We start from the raw sequence: 24,905 nt of genomic DNA, 5'->3' as shown, positions 1-24,905 counted from the left end.
CTGGATAGACTTGGTTTATACTCTCTAGAATTTAGGAGATTGAGAGGGGATCTTATAGAAACTTACAAAATTCTTAAGGGGTTGGACAGGCTAGATGCAGGAAGATTGCTCCCGATGTTGGGGAAGTCCAGGACAAGGGGTCACAGCTTAAGGATAAGGGGGAAATCCTTTAAAACCGAGATGAGAAGAACTTTTTTTCACACAGAGAGTGGTGAATCTCTGGAACTCTCTGCCGCAGAGGGTAGTCGAGGCCAGTTCATTGGCTATATTTAAGAGGGAGTTAGATGTGGCCCTTGAGGCTAAGAGGATCAGAGGGTATGGAGAGAAGGCAGGTACGGGATACTGAGTTGGATGATCAGCCATGATCATATTGAATGGCGGTGCAGGCTCGAAGGGCCGAATGACCTACTCCTGCACCTAATTTCTATGTTTCTAAATGTAGTGGTGAATCGAGCAGTGGATATCGCTAATGCTGCTATTAGCTGGAAATGCCATTTGAAGGTAGACTACCTCAGCTTAAGACCACAGTTTAAGAATAAGGAGTAAGCCATTTAGAACAGAGACGAGGAAACGCATTTTCTCACAGAGAGTGGTGAGGCTGTGGAATTCTCTGCCTCAGAGGGCGGTGGAGGCAGGTTCTCTGGATGCTTTCAAGAGAGAGCTAGATAGGGCTCTTAAAAATAGCGGAGTCAGGGGAGATGGGAGAAGGCAGGAACGGGGTAAGTAAGTAAGTAATTTTTATTTATATATAGCACTTATAAATCAAATCATGTTGAAGCCAAAGTGTTTTACAGAGAATAAATTAGATTTCCATACTGATTGGGGATGATCAGCCATGATCACATTGAATGGCGGTGCTGGCTTGAAGTGAGAGTGGTGAATGGCCTGCTCCTGCACCTATTGTCTATTGTCTATTAACTCAACTTGGATCAGATCAATAAACCTAGGACTGCATCCCTAGATCAGATGCCAAACTTCTAGTGTTCATGGCGGTGCAGGCTCGAAGGGCCGAATGGCCTACTCCTGCACCTAATTTCTATCTCTATGCCAAATGGTTTGCACCTATTGTCTATTGTCTCCGCCAACTTGGCCTCTCTCAATAAACCTAGGACTACATCCCTTGATCAAAAGCCCCAACCCTAGTCTTGACCTCACTACTTCCTCTCCTGTTTTTTCTATCTCTACGTTGCGTTTGGATGGTTTTTGGTCTCTGGTGATGTCCGCCACATCCGTACCAAAACTTTAAGAAGTAACTGCAGATCTTGAACATCGAAGGTAACAAAGTGAAGGAGAAACTCTCCGGGTTCAGAAGCTACGTTGAGCGGAGGAAATAGGCAACTGTTTGTAGTGGGCCGAAACCCTAGTTTTTCGGCCCGAAACGTGCCTATTTCCTTCAGGGTTTCAGCCCGAAAAGTTGCCTATTTCCCTCAGGGTTTCAGCCCGAAATATTTCCTTCAGGGTTTCGGGTTTCGGCCCGAAACGTTGCCTATTTCCTTCAGGGTTTCAGACCGAAACGTTGCCTATTTCCTTCAGGATTTCGGCCCGAAACGTTGCCTATTTCCTTCAGAGTTTCGGCCCGAAACGTTGCCTATTTCCTTCACTCCATAGATGCTGCTGAACCCGCTGAGTTTCTCCAGCACTTTTGTCTACTTTCGGTATATATATAGAGTTCAGGACATGATGCCTGCATACAGAATTCACATTCACAAGGCAATGGGAAACAACAGTTACAGAGGATGGTGCCAGGAGTTTAGATACCAGGAGTTTGGCATCCATTGTGAGGATGCATGCAGTGCTCTGCTCATTTAACATGCTATGAATGAATATGCATTCGTCACATATTGTGCTCCTCGCACCTGCTTAGAGGGTTTCGCCAATTTATCTCCAAGTTATAACCCCTGGATCTAACCATTATACTGCTGTTTTATGCCGTCTTGGACTGTTTAGAACAAATGGAGATTTAATTTAGCTTTAGTTTAGCATAGAACAAACAGTTCAGCACAGGAACAGTCTCTTCGGTCCACAGTGTCCATGCCAAACATGATGCTAAGTTAAACTAATCTCCTCTGCCTGCAGGTGATCCACATCCCTCCACTCCCTGCAACTCCACGTGGCTTTCCATGAAAGTTCATTAGACTTGTTCAAGGTTTCTGCCTTTTCCTTATTTTCTGTTATTAATTTCCTAATCTCATTCTCAAAGAGTCAAGTCAAGTCAAGTTTATTTGTCACATACACATACGAGATGTGCAGTGAAATGAAAGTGGCAATGCTCGCGGACTTTTGTGCAAAAGACAAACAACAAAACAACCAAACAAATTATAAACACAATCATAACACACATATTATTTTACATAATAAATAATAGAAGGAAAAACGTTCTGTAGAGTTAGTCCCTGGTGAGAAAGGCGTTTACAGTCCGAATTGCCTCTGGGAAGAAACTCCTTCTCAACCTCTCCGTTCTCACTGCATGGCAACGGAGGCGTTTGCCTGACCGTAGCGGCTGGAACAGTCCGTTGCAGGGGTGGAAGAGGTCTCTCATGATTTTGTTTGCTCTGGAGTTGCACCTCCTGTTGTATAGTTCCTGCAGGGGGGTGAGTGAAGTTCCCATAGTGCGTTCGGCCGAACGCACTACTCTCTGCAGAGCCTTCTTGTCCTTGGCAGAGCAATTCCCGAACCAGATGGTAATGTTCCCAGACAAGATGCTTTCCACCGCCGCTGCGTAGAAGCACTGTAGGATCCTCGGAGACACTCTGAATTTCCTCAATTGCCTGAGGTGGTAAAGACGCTGCCTTGCCTTACTCACCAGTGCTGAGGTGTGTGATGACCATGTCATATCCTCAGAGATGTGGACTCCCAGATATTTAAAACAGTTCACCCTATCCACAGGATCCCCATTTATACTCAATGGAGTGTACGTCCTCGGATGATGTGCCCTCCTAAAGTCCATGATCAGCTCCTTCGTTTTTTTGATGTTTTTTGACGAGCATTGGCTCCATTCTTACTCTTTTGTATACATTTTCAACCTTTTTTTTTATCGAGTTTATATTTCCTGCTAGTCTCAGAGGTCTCAGTTTCTACCCCCTCTCTCTCTCTCTCTCTTTTAAGGGTCATTATTTTGTTGCTTTCTAATATCTTTCCAATCAACCATTGATCTTCACAACATTGCATCTTTCACTTTGACATAGCCCCTAACTTTCTTAGTTACAGTGTGTATGTATGGGTCATCTTTCCTTTAGAACTTTTATTTACCAATGGAATATTTCTTTGTCAAAAATGTGAAATATTTCCTTGTTATATACTGCCTTACCTTTAATCTGTTATTCCAGTTGACTTTAGCCAACCCTGCCTTCAGAATTTTGTAATAGCTGTTTTTTCACGTTCAAGAAACAAATTTCAGACTTAAATTTCACGCAATCAAATTGACATGAAATTCTATCAATGCTATCATCCTTCTTCCCCAAATATTTCCTTATATCTGATCAATGATTACTATCTCTCACTGTTTGTGAATGGATCGAAAGTATCATGTTTTCTATTTGATTTCACGTCAAGCTATTTCACCCTTAATACACTCGATATAGTGTCTGGAGCACCACCTTCAACAATTTAATTTGTCCAATCTATGTGAAGATTCAAATAGCCCCGTATTATCACAATGCCATTTGTAAAAGCCTTCATTATTTCCCCGGTGGCCACTGTTAGATGGAATCATAGTCATACCGCACGGGAACAGGCCCTTCTGTCCATGCTAACCAAGACGCTCTATCTATAAGAGTAGTAACAAGGAACTGCAGATGCTGGTTAATACACAAAAGGACAGAAAGTGCTGGAGTAATGGGCGGCACGGTAGCGCAGTGGTAGAGTTGCTGCCTTACAGCGACTGCAGCGCCGGAGACCTGGGTTCGATCCCGACTATGGGCGCTGTCTGTATGGAGTTTGTATGTTCCCCCTGTGACTTGCGTGGGTTTTCTCCGAAATCTTCGGTTTCCTCCCACACTCCAAAGACGTATAGGTTTGTAGGTTAATTGGCTTGGTAAATGTAAAAATTGCCCCTAGTGGGCATAGGATAATGTGCGGGGATCGCTGTTCGGCGAGGGCCTGGTGGGCCGAAGGACCTTTTTCCGTGCTCGATCTCGAAACTAAACTAAACTCAACAGGTCAGGCAGCATCTCTGGAGAACATGGATGGGCGACGTTTCAGGTCGAGACCTTTCTTTTGACGTCAGTTTTAAACACCAGACGCTAAATTGAAAGCGTCCTATTTGAACCGTGTCAGCGATCCAAGTCAAGAGTGTTTTATTGTCATAGTTTTATTGTCCCAGATAGAACAATAAAATTCCTACTTGCAGCAGCACAACTGAATATGTAAACATAGTACACTGTAAACAATATAATTAACGAGAAGAAAAAGTTCAGTGTGTGTGTGTATATATACACATACATTTGCACGCAAACAATACATATATATATTGTGTGCGTGCATTTGTATCATGTATATACACACTGAACTTTTTTTTTCTCGTTTATTATATTGATAGATAGATGGATAAATAGATAGACATATGGATACACATACGTAGCAGAACACAACAGAGCTTTAGGGGTGCTCTATGAATGCCACTTTATTTTTAGAGCATTTGGAATAGTGAATGAATGAATAAGTTTATTGACCAAGTATTCACATACAAGGAATTTGCCTTGGTGCTCCGCCTGCAAGTGACAACATGACATACGGTGACATGACAAACAGTACAGAGAATAGTATAGTATAGCTTCCAATGTTACATTATTTTATAAGCAGAAGTTACTAGAAAGTAGCAAACTCAGCATGGTTTCCAGGTTATGTAGTTATTGACAATTACTAATGATAGTCCTCCCTGTTCTGTGGTGTAAAGTGTACATCAACTGAATTACTAATCTCTCTTTATGGTTCCTGCAGACTTTCACTGTACATCCAGCCTACTAACTACTTCAAGCAAGTATTATGTCAGCATACATTAACAAGTATTTACATGTGGCTCAGCAATTAAATGAATATTTTGACTGCATAATTCTAATGCACAAGGAGAAAGCACTGAAGAGAAAAAAAAGCAAATGAAAGATAGAAGTTCTATTTATAATAATAGTTTTTCTCTGCCTCAGGCATCTGAAACTTCACTGCAACCAATTAAGTACCTCTGAAGTGTAATCATTGTTATAATGTTGTCAATCTCTGCTGCAGAGGACCATAAGAAACTATGCAGTCATCAGATGCATTCATGCTGCCTTCAACTTTATGTATTAGTGGTCAAGGCTGATTATCTTCCAGAGCTCATGATGTCTGTCTGTGAACACTATAACCTTGTGTTGACCTTTGCACACCAGCTACCATATGGGCTTGATAACATGATCTCATTGCAGCGGCAAGGAGCCAGAGGTTTCCGTTCAGGTTTGCTAAGTGGGACAGGGGCATTAGGCGACTGAGTATCAGTCTCTGCTGTATAGATAGAACAAACGGGAAGACACAGACCGAAGTGGCGCAGCAGTAGAGCTGCTGCCTTACAGCACATGAGACACGGGTTCGATCCTGACTACAGGTGCTGTCTGTACAGAGTTTGTACATTCATTCACCCTGTGAACGGGTAGGTTTTCTCCAGTTTCCTCCCCACATTCCAAAGACGTGCGGGTTTGTAGGCTAATTGGCTTCTGTAAATTATCCCCTATGCGTGGGATCAAACTAGTGTAAGGGTGATCGCTGGTCGGCGTGGACTCGATGGGCCGAAGGGCCTGTTTCCAGGCTGCATCTCTAAAACTAATATAGTTCTGAGCATTAGCGCATCAGTCCCATAGTCAAGTACAACGTTCTTGATGTGGTTAGAGATGAATTGGACAGTAGCCTGGCGAATGGAGGAAAGTGTTCACAAGCTTGGTAATAGAGGTGAAGAAACTGCTCCTGAGGCCTGGTAGTGTGCACAACTGCACCTTCCACTGGACAAAGGAAGAGCTTTCGAGACTCATCCTATTGCTGAGGGACGAGAGGGTTGCACCATATTGATTGTTCACCTCACCGCCTTCATCTTTTCCGGAGGTGAGTGCTGGAGTTATTCCTTTCTTGGAAGACCACCTTTTTTTACCTGAAGGTAGACAAAAATGCTGGAGAAATGCAGCGGGTGAGGCAGCATCTATGGAGCGAAGGAATAGGTGACGTTTCTGGTCGAGACCCGGAAGGGTCTCGACCCGAAACGTCACCTATTCCTTCGCTCTATAGATGCTGCCTCACCCGCTGAGTTTCCGGAATGTTCTGGACCCGAAACGTCACCTATTCCATCGCTCTATAGATGCTGCCTCACCCGCTGAGTTTCCGGAATGTTCTGGACCCGAAACGTCACCTATTCCTTCACTCCATAGATGCTGCCACACCCGCTGAGTTTCCAGAATGTTCTGGACCCGAAACGTCACCTATTCCATCGCTCTATAGATGCTGCCTCACCCGCTGAGTTTCCGGAATGTTCTGGACCCGAAACGTCACCTATTTCCTTCACTCCATAGATGCTGCCTCACCCGCTTGTCTCCAGCATTTTTTTCTACCTTCGATTTTTTTCCAGCATCTTCGGTTCTTTCTTAAACCTTTTTTCCTGAATTAATTCTCTTTCTACCCCTTTGACCCAACCCAAGCCCCTCTGGCTAGTGATTTTCCTGGTGATAGACAAAAATGCTGGAGAAACACAGCGGGTGCAGCAGCATCTATGGAGCAAAGGAAATAGGCAACGTTTCTGGCCGAAACCGTTCTTCAGACTGATGTAGGGTGGGTGGGGTGGGTGGGGTAGAAGAAAGGAGAAAGGAAGAGGAGGAGCCTGAGGGCTGAGGGAGAGCTGAGACGGGGAGGAGACAGCAAGGGCTACCGGAAATTGTAGAATTTAATGTTTATGCCGCTAGGGTGCAGACTGCCCAAACGGAATATGAGGTGCTGCTCCTCCAATTTCCGGTGGTGCTCACTCTGGCCATGGAGGAGGCCCAGGACAGAAAGGTCGTATTCGGTATGGGAGGGGGAGTTGAAGTGCTGAGCCACCGGGAGGTCAGGTTGGTTAATATGGACCGGGCGGAGGTGTTCGGCATAACAATCGCCAAGCCTACGCTTGGTCTCACTGATGTAGATCTTCGGAGGGAGGAATATTTGGTGAGCAATGAAAGTAAAGGTGCTCTTTCCTTCTGACAACACAGCCTCAGTTTAAAAGTCTGCAACACGCTCCTTCATTCATTTCACTCTTTCTCCTGAAGCAGCCAGCTTTTGACACCTTCTGTAGTTCATTCCATCTCCCACAGTTTCTGAAACCACTGAATTAAATGATCAATTAATCTCTGAACTGCACAGAATGAAACCCAAAAGGATTCTGACACTCCCATTTGCAGCCTGCAGTAGTTGTTTGTAATGCCGTTACAGTCACGTCGCCCTCTTAAGGGCCTGTCCCACTTACGCAATTTGCCGGCACCCGTCATAGTCGCAGCAGGTCGCTCAAAATGTTGAAAATGACCAGAAAAAGGTACGACTCTTTGGGCGACTACACACGACCATACAGGCGTCACGTACCTTGTTCTGGTCACCGCTGGATTTTCAACATTTTGAAAATCTTCAGCGATCTGCAGCGACTATGACGTGTGTCGCCCAAAAAAATCATGTAAGTGGGACAGGCCTTTTACAATAAGAACCATCTTCTGAAAAATGTGCACAATGCAGCGTGCACTCATTCTAATACTAGATTTGGAATTGTTTATGAATCCTAAAACAGTGGCGCACATGAACAGGGCATTTTGCCCACAATGTCTGTGGCGAACATGTTGTCAACTTGAACTCGTCCCCTTTGCCTCCACATGATCCTTATTCCCTGTATATTGAAGTGCCTATCCGATAGCTTAAATACCAGTATCGTATCTGCCTAGTATATTACGTTATCCAGCTACGTTACGAGGATGTCGGCAAGAGAGATATGAAAGCGCTCGACATCGACGTGGTCCTGGGAGAGCCTTGCAGCTGACCGCACAAGGTGGAGAGGTACCCTGCACCAACATCTCAACACGGGGGAAGAGAAACTGTTGAAAGGAGCGCAGCAACTTCAACAAACCAGAGACCGCACACAAATGTGACCTTTGCGATGGAGACTGTCACTCCCGCATTGGTCTCTTCAGTCACAAGCGACGCTGCTCCAGCTGAGGTTTGGAGCAAGCAGCCAACAAGTAGGTTGCATCACCCATGGTCAGTCATGACCGAGGGGGACCTGCAACTATCGTCCTCCATCATCACCCCCGGCAGTGCGTTCTAGACTCCCACCATGCTTTGTTTGTCTAACATAAAATTGCTACGCACATTTTCTTTACACTTCACCACTCTCATCTTAAAGCTGTGCTTTCAGCTCTTTGACATTTCCACGCTGGGAAAAATGCTCTGACTGTCTACCCTGCCTTTACAGAAGTATCTCTCCAAGTTCAAATTCCACAATTCGACTGACAAAATTTGAGTTCAGTTTATAAAAATGAAATCGTGGTCTGTAGAAAGCTGTCAGATTATCACAAATAGCAAAACCACCAGATACAGCTTGAGTAGGAAGGAGCTGCAGATGCTGGTTTACACCTGGAGTGACCCAAAATGCTGGGACAGGGCAGGATCTCTGGAGAGAAGGAATGGGTGATGTTCCGGCTCAAGGCTCTTCTTCAAACTGTTTGAGGTTGGATGTCTGAAGAAAAGTCATGGAACCAATGGAATTGGTTTGAGGTACGGGTGTTAGGGGTTGTGGGGAAAAGGCAGAAGAATGGGGTTAGGAGGGAGAGATAGATCAGTCGTGATTGAATGGCGGAGTAGACTTGATGGGACGAATGGCCTCATTCTGCTCCGATCACAAATGACCGTATAAAGAATGGATAGGCAACTCTGGCACATAACGAGGGCAGTGCAATTCGCAATCGTTTGATGCAGTTACAAGTTAATTCCATGCAACAGCTGTGTATTTGTTGGCCAGAATTCATCTCTTCATGGATTCATTACTGAGGTGGATCCAATGGGTTGTAACACTGTGTGGCTGCTGTTGGATGTGGTACATCATCTCTCCTTCTCGCGGACGAGCCAGGCATATGGAAAGGGATTGAAAAGAATGATTCAAAAAGAAAAGACAAAAAGTCACGACCTCAGAATACTTTGCAGCCTGAAATAATGGGGACCCGGGCTAAGTTTAGACAGCTAGCAGTGGGCTGTGTACAGCATGAGTATCGGAATCCTGACAGCACCTTTATCATTTAAACTAAAATAAAACTGGAAATGTTGGTAATAATCAGCAATGACGGCAGCATCAAATGATATTTCACAAGATAAACTATCTGGTTAAGATGCCATTTTCATTAGTACTGCTGAAATTTTACGGCAATTTTTGCCTTTAGATCTTCACATGAACTCTCGCTGATGGAGCCATCAGTAACTATCTTGTATTTTCCAAATTTGGCGATCACTTTCTATCTTCATTGTTCGTTGAGTACTTACAGTGTTTCCTATTTTCCTTTTGCTGTCTTGCCGACACCAATTGTTAAGAGGGAAAGAAATGAGCGGTGAAAGTAGAGAGAAGAACGTCTCTTAAAAGAAATAGCTCACTTATTTTGTGTCAACCTGTCTCAGCTGGTGATGCAGCCTGAGTCGGAACATCATTGATTCAGACACACGACTCCGAGATTTGACACACTGCAGACTGACACTGCAGATGCATATTGAGAGAGCTGGATGATATTTAGGATGACACCAGCCTGCCAGCAGAAATGGTTGCAAGAATGTGGCTGTAAGAATGCAGAGAAGTGTGGGAATGTGAGGGTTTGAGCTATAAGGAGAGGGGGGGGGGGGGGGGCTAGGATGTTATTCCTCCGAGTGCAGGAGGCAGAGGGGTGATCTTATTCAAAATTCATGAAGGGAAGAGACAGGGTGAATGCACAGTCTTTTACCCAGAATAGGGGAATCAAGAACCAAAGGACATAGGGTGAATGTCTTCTTCTGCTTCTTGCGTGTGGCATACACAGCCTAAAGTTGTAGGACAACTTGTTCTATTTGAAGAAGGGTTTCGTCCCGAAACGTCGCCTGTTTCCTTCGTTCCATAGATGCTGCTGCACCAGCTGAGTTTCTCCAGCACTTTTGTCTACCTTGTTCTATTTGATCTTATTTGATTGTGCACACCAGGTTGATTGCATTTGTCGAAACAGGGCGGACCACGTGTAGGTTGCAATCTCCCCCCCAACCCAAGGTTGAAGGGGAGAGGGGAAAGATTGAATAGGAACCTGAGGAGCACCTTTTTCGCACAGATGGCGGTGGGTATATGGAACGAGCTGCCAGAGGAGTTAGTTGAGGAAAGTTCCATAACAATAGACAATAGGTGCAGGAGTAGGCCATTCGGCCCTTCGAGCCAGCACCGATCGCCATCAATGTGATCATGGCTTATCATCCCCAATCAGTACCCCATTCCTGCCTTATCCCCGATATCCCCTGACTCCGCTATAACAGCATCGGTTATTGGACATGTATGTGGATAGGAAAGGTTTAGTGGGATATGGGCCAAATGCAAGCAAATTGGACGAGTGTAGATGGGGCATCTTGGTCGGTATGGACAAGTTGGGCCGAAGGGCCTGTTCACCTGCTGGATGACTGTATGACTCTTTAATTTTCTTGCAGTGTCCTGTTGTTCAGCACTGAGCAATAAAAATCAAACCTACCAATTATGTTTATTGTTTCTCAGGCACAAACTGTCATTAAGGACTGAATTAAGCTCATCTTATCGAACAGAAAGCCAAATTTATACAACAAAAAACATCTTGGCGTTTTTGAACAAGAAAATATGGAAAATATGTGTATGTGTTTGGGTAAAAGAACTATAAGTGTATCGGAGGTATTTTGAAGGTGTTTCATCAACGCCCAACCATTGGGTGGAGGATCCGTGACTGTAATCAGTGACTATTCATTGTGACGGTGCAATAAATAAAAGTAATCAAGTTTTCTCTGAAGTTTTAAAGAAAGTATTTTATTGCATCAGTGACTATTCAAACCTTTGCAGTCGAGGTGACAATGGAATATATAAAAATAATCAAGTTTCCTAAGAATTCTGCAAACATAATTGAGATCTTTAAAATAAACCTACAATGGGAGTCAGCAATGAAGATGACCTTTTCCACTGAAGTTCATGCTATAACTTTGCATTGGTAGCGGTGGTGGATGTAATAATCTGACCAGGGAACCCAGTAAAACAGAGTTGATGATATGAAGAAATATAGGGGATAGAGATGGGGAATATAGTTACATTTAGATTGCTGAAATAAAAAGCCACCATAGCTACAATGGGCTCTGTTATTGTAATGTTCAATGATTCAGTAACTGTAAATAGAACTCGGAGCTTGTTGACTAACAGTATGAGAGTGTTTCAGAAAAGCATGAATAAATAGTTTTCAAAAATCACAATTGGAATGTGTTTCATTTCTGCAGTGTGGCTGAGTTGCAGAAAAGACTCCATGCAAGGATGTTTTGATGCAATTTTATTCCTTAAACAAAGCTGTGTAACAAAAAAGGCACAAGGTGCTGGAGTAACACAGCGGGCCAGGCAGCATCTCTGGAGAACACAGATAGGTGACGTTTCAGGTCGGGACACTGATGAAGGGTCTCAGTCCTTCTGTAACATCAGCTTGGAAACAAGACCGAGGATGTAGAACACTGGTGATGGTTGAGACGGTCTTTCGTGTTTCATTTGTTCTGGGTAAGCCATTTAGAACGGAGGTGAGGAAACACTTTTTCACACGAGTAGTGAGTCTGTGGAATTCTCTGAAGGCGGTGGAGGCCGGTTCTTTGGATACTTTCAAGAGAGAGCTAGATAGGGCTCTTGAAGATAGCGGAGTATGGGGATATGGGGAGAAGGCAGGAACAGGGTATTGATTGTGGATGATCAGCCATGATCACATTGAATGGCTTGAAGGGCCGAATGGCCTCCTCCTGCACCTGTCTATTGTCTATATCTCTCTACTTCACCGTCTGTATCTCTCGTTTCCCTGTTCCTTGACTCTGTCTGAAGATGGGTCTCGACGCGATACGTCGCCTATTCCTTTTCTCCACAGATGCTGTCTGACCCGCTGTGTTACTCCAGCTTTTTGTGTCTATCTTCATTTTCGAATCACTTGGATTCCCACTGACAGTTGATGTAAAGAGATGCTCCAAATCTAGTGTAAATAGATCAAAGCTAATGCTTTGCCAAATCTGGCAAATACTCAGTAGTTTTAAACATCGCTGTCATATAGAATTAGCTTGTAATTTATGTGCACACTGATTTTTGTGTGTGTGGTCTGAGTCTACGTGTGTCGGAGATTTTCATTGTATCTTGTGCAGGTGACAATAATCTCTACTTGACTTGTGCTGCAGGTCGGGAGATGAACACCTGTGGTTCGGAGGTGGAGAATCTCAGCAGTGGGAAGGACGATGACGAAGCAGTGTGGGACAATGTGGAGTCTAATCGGCATGTCCTCAGCCGCTACATTAACTCAGCCAAGCTCACACCGTACCTCCGTCAGTGTAAAGTCATCGACGAGCAGGATGAAGATGAGGTGCTCCACTCACCCATGCTGACGTCCAAAATCAACCGGTCAAGTAATTGCAATCAATCCTCCTTTTAAAATGGTGTCGATTCAATGTTTTAAATGTTCACGTCATGTTCAATAAATAGTGATGTTCCACAGTAAAACACAAAGTGCTGGAGGATTCAATGGGCCAGGCAGCATCTGTGGAGGGAATGGACTTTGAGTCCTGATCTGAAACGCTACCTGTCCATCAACCCCCCCCCACCCAAGATGCTGCCTGACCCGTTGAGTTCCTCCAGCACTTTGGAGGTTTTTTAACTCATAACCCAGCATTCGCAGTATATTGTCTCTCTACATTCACATGAAGCTGCACTTTTATTAAAAATATATAGCAAAAGTGAATTTTAACGGGAAAAACTGTATTGCTTTCTTTTATTAAGAATAAATAAAACAAAGCAATGCAATTTTTTCCTGTTAAAATTGGTTTGGTGCATCTGGCAAAATCCAACATTAATTGCTTGTCAGAAGCTGGTGATGAAGTGCCCTTCACCACTGCAGGCTCATTGATAAAAGTGCGTTCACAATGCTATTAGCTAGAAATGATAGGAAGGATATTGGGATATTGTGTGTAATTTTAGAGCAGACCTTTGGAGTGGTGACATTCCCATTTACAAGCTCCCCGCTGCCTTGTTCTTGGGATTGTAGGTTTGCAAAGTGCTGTCGAAGAATGGTTATAATATCTTGTGGAGGTTTGAGATAATAACTTGACATTTTAGGCCCTCCTTTTGTTTCATCTTTACCATGGACGACCAGTTCCTCTACACAATCCCCACCAAGAAGGTCTTAAGGGCCTCTGGTTCAATTCAGTTCAGTTTATTGTCACATGTACCGAGGTACAGTGAAAACCTTTTGCTGGGTGCTAACCAGACAGCGGAAAGACAATACATGATTACAATTGATCCATTTACAGTATATACCGATATATTGCAAATGGATCGATCAAGGGAATAATGTTTAGTGCAAGGTAAAGCTAACAAAGTCCGATCAAGGATAGTCCGAGGGTCATCAAAGAGGTAGATAGTAGCAAAGATCCTATGGCGAGCAAGATAGATCACTCGACGTAAAAGACGTAGTACGGTCATGGGCAAATTCGTGGGTAATTTTCAGCCCCATTTCTGTAACCGGCTTCCGTCTCCGCACCAAAGATCCCGCAGCGGAGCAAAGATACTCGTGCGGAGACGGAAGCCGGTTACGGAAACATCCTCGTAAAAATAAAAGTTATTTGGTAAAAATCTTCTCCTCATTTTCAGAATTTTAATTTATTAATACAAACTGTTCCCCCGCAACGTTGATTACACTGCGGGTCGGGTCAGGTTACGGAAATGGATGAAAAAAAGGCCCACGTTCCGCTCCTTTGCGTACTACACGTCAGCCCATTGCATTTAGCAGGAGGGGTCTATCTTGCTATAGGATCCTATGGTCTATAGGATCTTTGGATAGTAGTTCAGCACTGCTCTCTGGTTGTGTTAGGATGATTCAGTTGCCTGATAACAGCTGGGAAGAAACTGTCCCTGAATCTGGAGGTGTGCGTTTTCACACTTCTGTACCTTTTGCCTGATGGGAGAGGGGAGAAGAGGGTGTGGCCAATGTGCGACTCATCCTTGATTTATGCTGCTGGCCTTGCCGAGGCTTCGCCCCGTTCTTCCTACAATCACAAAATCTCCTCAAGGTATGCCTACGGTTATAATACCTTCTTTATTTCAGATCAAGTACTTTCCCCGTGTACCAATGGTGATATTTCCCTGCAGTGCAAAGCCACCTATATATTTTTATCCTATACATTCCCCTTCGTTCTCAGTGCACTTTAACAAGGAATATTAGACTTTCTAAAGAACTGTGGATGCAACTGAGAATTTCTGGTATATGGTTTTTCCTTCACTAATGGTTGTTAGCGGACTTGTTGAATGAGTTATTATTAGAGATCCATTATGATTACCCCGGCTTCTGAAGACTTAAAGAGCTGACCTTCTGTTTGATCCTTCTATATCACGCGATTCAAAGCAAAATTCATGCTGCCAAATGAATCCATTTTGGCTCGCAAACAAAAAGTGCAGGTGCTCTTAATGAAATGACTGCATAGTGTATAGTGACGCAAGGACTGAGGTGACAGGAAACATCCCCAATCAATCGCCTAGAGCTGTAAGTGACGGGGATTGAGATAATGCACATAATTTCACCTGCATCAAATTGTTGGAGAAATAATTTTGCTTTTATTACCAGCCTGTAGTGGCTCCAATCTCCAGCTCTGCTCACTGCAGTTTTCAGCGGCTGTTTCAATAGATAATGTTTTCTGTTTGCTTTGAAAGCAGATTTCTGTACACTGGCTATAAAATAACTCTTGGTGCTAAATTCGAATAGCCCTTGAAAATAAGCGGCGATTGGTGTGTCCCATCGACACAATTGCAGGCAGGCCACCTGTTTCGTGTGTGTGTGTGTGTGTGTGTGTTCATCATAATTTCAGTACATGCAAACACTACCCATGTTGTTAATATGGGCATCCTGCTCCTGATTTAAAGTAAGGTTGCATCTCGTAAAGGGGAAGGGCCCAGTGCAGGAGCAGATCCCAGCAGTTAAGCTCCTACCAAAGAAACAGTGTAGATTGGCACAGAAGGGATCGGAGCTGGTTCTACCATGTTCCCAAGTTCATCACTGGCCTTAATGAGGGAATAGACAGCAGGACTTGTCCTGCATTCACGAGGGATTATGCTGAGGAAACAAATCCTCAGGAGGAGTTGCAAGATAAGGGAAGCACTAACCGTCATTCCCAAATTCTGCTCCACATTGTCCATGATATGCCAAGGTAGATTAAATTGCTCCCTCGGCTTCAATGGTTCAATGGTTCTTTTATTATCATTGGTACCAAGATACAGTGACAAACATGTTTTTGCATACAGGTCAGCAAGATTATTGCTGTACACAAGGACAATCCCCAATTAAGTACCAAATGCATAGAAACAGCCCACTGAGCTCGTGTGCAAGGTCGACATGTTTGGCCCTATTTTCACAGTCCAGGCCATCAAGGCTCGTTGCAGCCGTCACATCACATCCTCCGCTTGTGTCTGCTCCTCGTCCCTTGTGAATACTGGAATCCACCAGAAAGGGAACTGTTCATCCCGATATTAATCAGGACAATCCCATCCCACAACAGTCCGTTCACAGTCTATTAAGCATTCATCTACTCCATTCTTCTTGTTAGGATGGAGGTTGAGTTACAGTCTTTCACCAAGGGTAAGGGAATCAAGAACCACAGGTCTGAAGAAGGGTCTCGACCTGAAATGTCACCCATTCCTTCTCTCCAGAGATGCTGCCTGTCCCGCTGAGTTTTTTTGTGTGTCTACCTTCAACTACAAGGCATAGGTTTAAGATGTGAGAGGAAACATTTAATTCAAAGGAACCCAAAATGTAACCTTTTCACGCGGAGGGTGGTGGGTGTATGGAATGAGCTGCCAGGGGAGGTAGTTGAGGCAGGTCCTACAGCTATGTTTAAAAGACATTTGGGTTAGGTACGTTTAGAGGGATATGGGCCAAATGCAGGCAGGTGGGACTAGCATAGATGGGGCATCCTGGTCAGTTTGGGCAAGTTGGGCTGAAGGGCCTGTTTGCGTGCTGCAAGACTCTATGACCATAACTCTAATTCTGTTGCCAACCATCACATTTTCAACATGAGGGAGGACCTGGGTGAAGCCCATGTGGTCGTAGGAGACCATTTCTTTATATATATTCTATGAAATGCAAGGAATGCTTACTCTGGAAAGTAAACCAGGATAAGCCACCCTCTATGATCTGTGGACACGAGGAACTGGAGATGCTGGTTTACAAAACAAGCACAAAGTGCCGGAGTAACTCAACAGGTTCCGTAGCATCTCTGGACATGTTCTCCAAAGATGCTGCCTGACCCGCTGAGTTACTCCAGCACTTTGTGTGTCTTTTCTTTTTCTACATGATCTGCACCTCCTGTTAGAGTCTTACTGTAGCTGTGAAAATTCGCACCTCTGGTCTCCGAAGTGAAAAAAAATTGCATGTGTGAAAAAAATAGTTGAACTCAAAACTTTTTCTCTTTCCAATAGGTCGTCTGCTAGATATCCTTCAAACAAAGGGACAGAGAGGATATGTTGTTTTTCTGGAGAGTCTTGAGTTCTATTATCCAGAACTGTACAAGTTGGTCACAGGCAAGGAGCCCACACGACGATTCTCAACAATTGTTGGTAAAGGCTTCACTTTTCATTTCATAGCCTACAAAATGGAGCAATCGTGACTTTTATAACAAAATATTATTGTTATTGGATTTAATTCTACGACTGTATTTGGATACACGAAGGACTTGAGTTTTTGCACTAGTATTATGGTTATTAATTCGTTTTGTTCTTCAGAATTATAACAGATGGCTGTTTAATGTGTTTACGGGCCATTTAAGCTGCTGCAAGTAAGAATTTCATAATTCTGTTTTTGGTACAGATGACAATTAAAAACTCTTGACTTGAATTACGGATGTATTTTATGTTTTCACCAATGTTAAACCATCTTTCTTTAATCAGGCTTTGCAATTCCTCACTTCCCTATAAACTAAGGTAGACAAAAATGCTGGAGAAACTCAGCGGGTGAGGCAGCATCTACGGAGCGAAGGAATAGGTGACGATTCGGGTCGAGACCCAGAAGGGTCTCGACCCGAAACGTCACCTATTCCTTCGCTCCGTAGATGCTGCCTCACCCGCTGAGTTTCCAGAAGGGTCTTGACCCGAAACGTCACCTATTCCTTCGCTCCGTAGATGCTGCCTCATCCGCTGAGTTTCCAGAAGGGTCTCGACCCGAAACGTCACCTATTCCTTCATTTTTGTCTACCTTCCATTTTTCCAGCATCTGCAGTTCTTTCTCAAACATTTCCCCATGAACTATATCTGTCAAAATAGACAAATAGGCAACAAACTAAAATCAACAAAATTACGAGGAAATAGATGCTATTGGTGATCATTCCCTTTCTGCTGTTGAATTCTGAGGGACCTTACAAGGAGAATCACTTTTGTGAACAAGGAGTTAATTAAACACACGTTAAAACTGTAATTAAAGTCCGAAGAAGGGTTTAGGCCCAAAACGTTGCCTATTTCCTTCGCTCCATAGATGCTGCTGCACCCGCTGAGTTTCTTTAGCATTTTTGTGTACTTTAAAACTGTAAGTTGTACATTGTACAAAATCGTGCGGATATTTTGTCATTCATATTGCAGCCACTATTAAATATTACACCCACATGATGGGAATAGATAGAGTGATGCACAGTGCTTTACCCACAGTAGGGGAATCAGGAACCAGAGGACATGGGTTTAAGTTGAGAGGGGAAGGATTTAATACAAACCTGAGGGACACTTTTTGGGCGTATAGAACAAGTTGCCAGAGGAGGTAGTTGAGGCAGGTACAATAACAACATTTAACAGACATTTGGACAAGGTACCTGATAGGAGAGGTTTGGAGGGATATAGGGACTAGCATAGATGGGAATCTTGGTCAGTGTGGGCAAGTTGGACTGATGACTATATGACTATTATTTTGCATTGGTTAAGAGCTGCACCTGATTCTTAGATTCAAGTAAAGGAATTTTAATCTCCAATCACCCCTGCCTTATGATGCCACCCTACGAAAATTAATCAGGCCTAAAATTTGGAGTTCAGTTTCCAAATGTCTTGATTGTGCCACCTCTCCTCTCCTCTCCTCTCAAGAGCTGTTTCGAGAAATCCTATGCTGCCACTGAGATTTCAGTTACCAATCCAATACTTTCAGATTAGGACCGAACACCTAATGTACAGTCTGAGGAAGGGTCCCGACCCAAAACCTCAAAGCTCCATTTCCCTCCTCAGGTGCTGCCTGATCAGCTGAGTTCCTCCAGCACTTTTTTTTTGCTCAAAATTCCAGCAACTGAGGGAATTCCATGAATGCATATTGTTTTTCATGTTATACATAGAACATATAGAAACATAGAGAAACGTATACAATTACAAAAGGACTGGACAAACTAGATGCAGGAAAAATGTTCCCAATGTTGGGCGAGTCCAGAACCAGGGGCCAATGTCTTAGAATAAAGGGGAGGTTATTTAAGACTGCGGTGAGAAAAAACTTTTTCATCCAGAGAGTTGTGTATTTGTGGAATTCCCTGCCACAGAGGGGAGTGGAGGCCAAATCACTGGATGGATTTTAGAGAGAGTTAGATAGAGCTCTAGGGTCTAGAGGAGTCAAGGGATATGGGGAGAAGGCAGGCACGGGTTATTGATTGGGGACGATCAGCCATGATCACAATGAATGGCGGTGCTGGCTCGAAGGGCCGAATGGCCTCCTCCTGCACCTATTTTCTATGTTTCTATGAACAGGCACTTTGCCCAACAATGTCTATGCCCAATGTGATGCCAACTTATAATGATCTTGCCTGCACGTGATCCATATCCCTCCATTCCGTTTACCAGTCCAAAAACCCCTTCAAGGCCACTATTGTATCTGCTCCACCACCAGGGATCTGTTTAAAAAAACACTTGACCTGCACATCTCCTTTCAACTGAGAACTGAAGAATTGAGTCTGAGGAAGGTCGTCGCCTATCCACTCCCTTCACCGACACCCCGAGACACTCCGGCACTTTTTGTTCTATGCAAGACTCCAGCACCTGCAGTTCCTTGTCTCCTTTTAAACTTGGTGTCTCTCACCGTCTTTGCCATATTCGCTCTGCGGGAGGGTAAAAGGCAGGATTGCAGGGAGCGTGGCATAAGTGTGGATTTTGTGGTGTACTCGCTAGAATTTGGAAGATTGAGGGGGGATCTTATAGAAACTTTCAAAATTCTTAATGGGTTGGACAGGCTAGATGCAGGAAGATTGTTCCCGATGTTGGGGAAGTCCAGAACAAGGGGTCACAGCTTGAGGACAAGGGGGAAGTCTTTTAGGACCGAGATGAGAATTTTCTTTTTCACACAGAGAGTGGTGAATCTGTGGAATTCTCTGCCACAGAATGTAGTTGAGGCCACAGTTCATTGGCTAGATTTAAGAGGGAGTTAGATGTAGCCCTTGTGGCTAAAGGGATCAGGGGGCATGGAGAGAAGGCAGGTACAGGATACTGAGTTGGATGATCTGCCATGATCATATTGAATGGCGGTGCAGGCTCGAAGGGCCAAATGGCCTCTACTCCTGCACCTATTTTCTATGTTTCTATGTTTATGCTTCCTCCTCTTGTTGCCCGCCGGCATTGACACGCGCGCCTTCTCTTCCAGTGGAGGAAGGACACGAGGGTCTGACACAGTTCCTGATGAATGAAGTGATCAAACTGCAGCAGCAGACCAAGGCAAAGGAGGTGTCGCGCTGTGACCTGCAGGTGAAGATGAAACAACTGGAGGATGAGAAGAAACAGCTGAAGCTGGTGAACCAGGAGCTTCACACGTTCCAAGAACGTTACAACAAGATGAAAGAGGAGAGGAACAATTACAACGATGAGCTTATGAAAGTCAAAGATGACAATTACAATTTGGCCATGCGGTACGCACAGCTCAGTGAAGAGAAGAACATGGCGGTGATGAGAAGCAGAGACCTGCAACTCCAGGTAGGACCACACACTGCGCGCAAAGTTCAAGCCCTCCACTGTGGATGGGAAATGTTTCTTAAACGTGGTGATAATACCTGCCTCAACTACCTCTTCCGGCAGCTCGTTCCATACACCTATCACCCTTTGTGTCAAAATAACAGCTGCCTCTCGGGTTCCCATTAAATCTTTCCCCTCACCCTTAAACCCAAAGATCCTATAGCGAGCAAGATAGATCACTCGACGAAAAAGACGTAGTACGGTCATGGGTAATTTTCGGCCCCATTTCCGTAACCGGCTCCCGTCTCTGCACCAAAGATCCCGTAGCGGCGCAAAGATACTCGTGCGGAGACGGAATCCGGTTATGGAAACATCCTCGTAAAAATAAAAGTTATTTGATAAAAATCTTTCCTCATTTTCAGAATTATAATTTATTAATACAAACTGTTCCCCTGCAATGCTGATTAAACTGCAAGTTGGGTCGGGTCGGGTTACTGAAATGGTTGAAAAAAAGGCCCACGTTCCGCTACACGTCAGCCCATTTCATTTAGAAAGAGTGGTCTATCTTGCTCCGGTATAGGATCTTTGCTTAAACCTATGTCCGCTGGTTCTCGATTTCCACTGCCCTGAGTAAAAGCCTTTGGTCGTAGATTCATACAGCACGGAAACAGGCCCTTCAGCACAACTCGTCAGTGCCGTCCAAGATGCCCCATCTAAGCTACTCCCTTTGATCCGTGTTTGGCCTACATCTCTCTGAACATTTCCCGTCCATGTACCTGTCCAATATCTTTTATAGGTTGTTATACTACCAGCCTCGACTACCTCATCTGGCAGCACGTTCGTTTTACCCACCATTCGCTGAGTTAAGGGACGCAAAATGCTGGAGTAATTCAGTGGTTCAGGTACCATCTCTAGAGGACCTGCATGGGTCCTGAACCGAAACATCACCTATCCTTGTTTTCCAGAGATGCTGCCTGACCCTCTGAGTTACTCCAGCACTCTGTGAAACGTCACCTATCCATGTTCTCCACAGATGCTGCCTGACCCACTCAGTTATGGTGCAGCAGCATCTATGGAGCTAAGGAAATAGGCAACGTTTCGGGCCGAAATCCTTCTGGAAATAGGCAGCGTTTCGGGCCGAAACCCTTATGGGTTTCGGCCCGAAACATTGCCTATTTCCTTAGCTCCATAGATGCTGCCTGACCCACTGAGTTACTCCAGCACTCTGTGAAACGTTCTCCACCTGCCTGACCCGCTGAGTTACCCAGCACTCTGTGAAACGTCACCCATCCATGTTCTCCACAGATGCTGCCTGACCCACTGAGTTACTCCAGCACTCTGTGTTCTTTTGTGTAAACCAGCATCTGCAGTTCCTTATTTCTATCCTCTGAATGGAAAGATCAACCTCTCCAGTCACTGAGTGTTGACGGGAAAAATTCATGTGAGGTCTAGAGTTTACTTCCAGAACAAAGTGTCTTTGTTACAAATTGGCCATCGTGGGAGACTTGTGTCCAAGGGTAGATGCCCAGTCCTCAGCAGATACTCGGACACAAAGCAAACATTACTTTTATACTATTCATTCATTACCTTTCCCCTCTCCTAGAGTGTGTGTGGAGTGGTTGCTCGGCAGCAATGAGGCATGGGTTCACTGAAGGTCACGTTTGCTTGTAACCGGTCACTGAGAGTGTGGTCTCATCCAATCTCAGCCAACTCTCAGTGTGGCCCCTTGGACCATCTTATAATCTGCCCTATGGCAGCTTCAACCCAGTGTCGGACTCGACCCCAATGTGTCTCTTTACACTGACTGATAGCAATCATGAGACCACCACCAATGGACAATGACGCAGCTGCCAGAGCTGCCATCTCACAGCGGCAGAGACACGGGTTTGATCCTAACCTTAGATGATGTCTGCATTGAATTTGCATGTTCCTGCCTGTGATCTTGTGAGTTTCCTTCGGGTGCTCCGGTGTTTTCCCCCCGCACCCCAAAGACGCACGGGTTTTCAGGTTAATTGGTTTCCGTAAATTGCCTCCCTTGTGAAGGCACAGGATCAGGCCCATCGGCCCATCATTGTCTCGGCCGGCACCCATTAAGGGAGGCAGTTGTCTTCCCCTCTTCAATGGGGGTTAGAAACATAGAAATTAGGTGCAGGAGTAGGCCATTCGGCCCTTCGAGCCTGCACCGCCATTTAATATGATCATGGCTGATCATCCAACTCAGTATCCCGTACCTGCCTTCTCTCCATACCCTCTGATCCCCTTGGCCACAAGGGCCACATCTAACTCCTTCTTAAATATAGCCAATGAACTGGCCTCAACTACCCTCTGTGGCAGAGAGTTCCAGAGATTCACCACTCTCTGTGTGAAAAAAGTTCTCCTCATCTCGGTTTTAAAGGATTTCCCCCTTATCCTTAAGCTGTGACCCCTTGTCCTGGACTTCCCCAACATCGGGAACAATCTTCCTGCATCTAGCCTGTCCAACCCCTTAAGAATTTTGTAAGTTTCTATAAGATCCCTTCTCAATCTCCTAAATTCTAGAGAGTATAAACCAAGTCTATCCAGTCTTTCTTCATAAGACAGTCCTGACATCCCAGGAATCAGTCTGGTGAACCTTCTCTGCACTCCCTCTATGGCAATAATGTCCTTCCTCAGATTTGGAGACCAAAACTGCACGCAGGGGGTTCTGTTTCCCCCTCGGTGATTCCAGCTCGTGTTCATCCACGTCCAAGGTTCCAGCTTCTGTAGTCACTTGTGTCGCCTTGTTACTGATTTACAACTTGCTGAGAGAAAGACTCCATCAGTGGCACTAAACCTTCCAGATTTATTTATTGAAATCATATTCTATGTCGCTCTTCCAGGGAGATGCTAACTGCATTTCATTGTCTCTGTACTGTACTCTGACAATGACAATTAAAGTTGAATCTGAATCTGAATCATTGTATTAAAGTTTTTTACCACCAGTGGACCAACACTGATCTGTCGACTTCTAACAAAGTGTTAATTTGTCCCAAACTCCCATGAAACGTTCATATTAATCTAGTAGTCGCTAGCTCTAACACATTCACCACTGCCACAAATCTGTTAATGCTAACTTTAATCACTTTGTTACTAATACTGATTCACCAACCACTGACATTGATCTATTAACAGCCAATACCAATTGACTAGACAATAGGTGCAGGAGAAGGCCATTCGGCCCTTCGAGCCAGCATCGCCATTCAATGTGATCATGGCTGATCATCCACAATCAGTACCCCGTTCCTGCCTTCTCCCCATATCTCCTAACTCCGCTATCTTTAATACTATTCTATCAACTACCAACTATATACTATTCTATCATCAGTAGCTAAATTAATCCATTGTTAAAATTAATCCATGAATTGAAACGTGTAGAAACATAGGAACATAGAAAATAGGTGCAGGAGGAGGCCATTCGGCCCTTTGAGCCTGCACCGCCATTCAATATGATCATGGCTGATCATCCAACTCAGTATCCTGTACCTGCCTTCTCTCCATACCCCCTGATCCCTTTAGCCACATTCTAACTCCCTCTTAAATATAGCCAATGAACTGGCCTCAACTACCTTCTGTGGCAGAGAATTCCAGAGATTCACCACTCTATGTGTGAAAAATGTTTTTCTCATCTCGGTCCTAAAAGATTTCCCCTCTATCTTCAGACTTTGACCAAAGTCTGGACTTCCCCAACATCGGGAACAATCTTCCTGCATCTAGCCTGTCCAAGCCCTTAAGAATTTTGTAAGTTTCTATAAGATATGTATCTATTAATAGCTAATATTGATCCATTGATTGCCAGCATTGGTCATTAACATTTAAACCTTCACTGCTGTGATCCATCAGCCACTTACATTGATACTAATATTGATCCTTCGATGCTAACACTGATCAGTTAACCAAAACATTGATTTATTAACTTCTAATGCACATCCATGAGCTGCTGACAGCACAGATTTATTAACCGTTAACACTGGTCTGTGAACTACTAAGATTAATACATTAATCGTTGACTCTGATCTATTAAACCACCAAGGCTGATCTGTCAACTGTTAATATTCACCAATTAATCATTCACATTAATATATCAAACACAGCATCATTGATCTTTTGGTGTCTGTCATACAGCCACCACCAGAGATAATAACTTATTTTTCCCCCAGTGTACAAGTACCAGCAGGAAAAAAAACAGAATAATATTCAGAGCCTCATGTTTTGTTGAGATAATTATGATAATCAGGTTTAATAAGAAGACTCGTTATGATCAGGATCTTACAAGGAAGTAACACCTCACTGTTCGATGTCGAAGGCATACAAAATGTCCATGGTTCATTGAAGTCAACCATTCAGAATATGAATCTAACATTAGCACCACATTATTCAAGTCATGAACAGTGGCATTTCAGAAATGAGAGTTTCACGATTCCAACTTCAAGGAATCCCAATCTGTTCTGTAAGTTATTTGATCGCCTGTGACTCTGCTTGCAATCTTTTGATCCTATTTCCAGTCAGATATTCTTGCAATTATTTTTCAAAGAACTAATCAACTTCTGATGGGGCCGGCTTGCAAATATTTACTGTTCCATGAGAAAATAAAGATTTTTTAAAATTATAATAATTTGACATGCTCGTGCATGTTGATTTTGAACTGGTGCCCTCGAGTTCTGCACTCGCTGTTTAAACTAAATTACTTGCTTGTATTTTCATTATTCATTTCTCTCGGCATTGTTAA

General features: G+C 44.0%; 1 protein-coding gene across 2 annotated transcripts in view; it reads left to right on the top strand.

The window, feature by feature from the left end:
• The window catches only part of card11 (caspase recruitment domain family, member 11), a 217,962-nt gene that overhangs the window by 91,467 nt on the left and 101,590 nt on the right, over positions 1–24,905 (top strand). For both annotated transcript variants that reach the window (XM_055651008.1, XM_055651009.1), the window contains exons 3-5: positions 12,403–12,627; positions 16,685–16,822; positions 19,857–20,182. In XM_055651008.1, the coding sequence (XP_055506983.1) occupies positions 12,411–12,627; positions 16,685–16,822; positions 19,857–20,182 (681 nt within the window). In that variant the 5' untranslated portion in view covers positions 12,403–12,410. The remainder of the gene's footprint in view (positions 1–12,402; positions 12,628–16,684; positions 16,823–19,856; positions 20,183–24,905) is intronic.

This window comes from Leucoraja erinacea, chromosome 20 (assembly GCF_028641065.1).
Source record: "Leucoraja erinacea ecotype New England chromosome 20, Leri_hhj_1, whole genome shotgun sequence".
Lineage (NCBI taxonomy): Eukaryota > Metazoa > Chordata > Chondrichthyes > Rajiformes > Rajidae > Leucoraja > Leucoraja erinaceus.
This window is presented reverse-complemented; position numbering and strand designations above follow the sequence as displayed.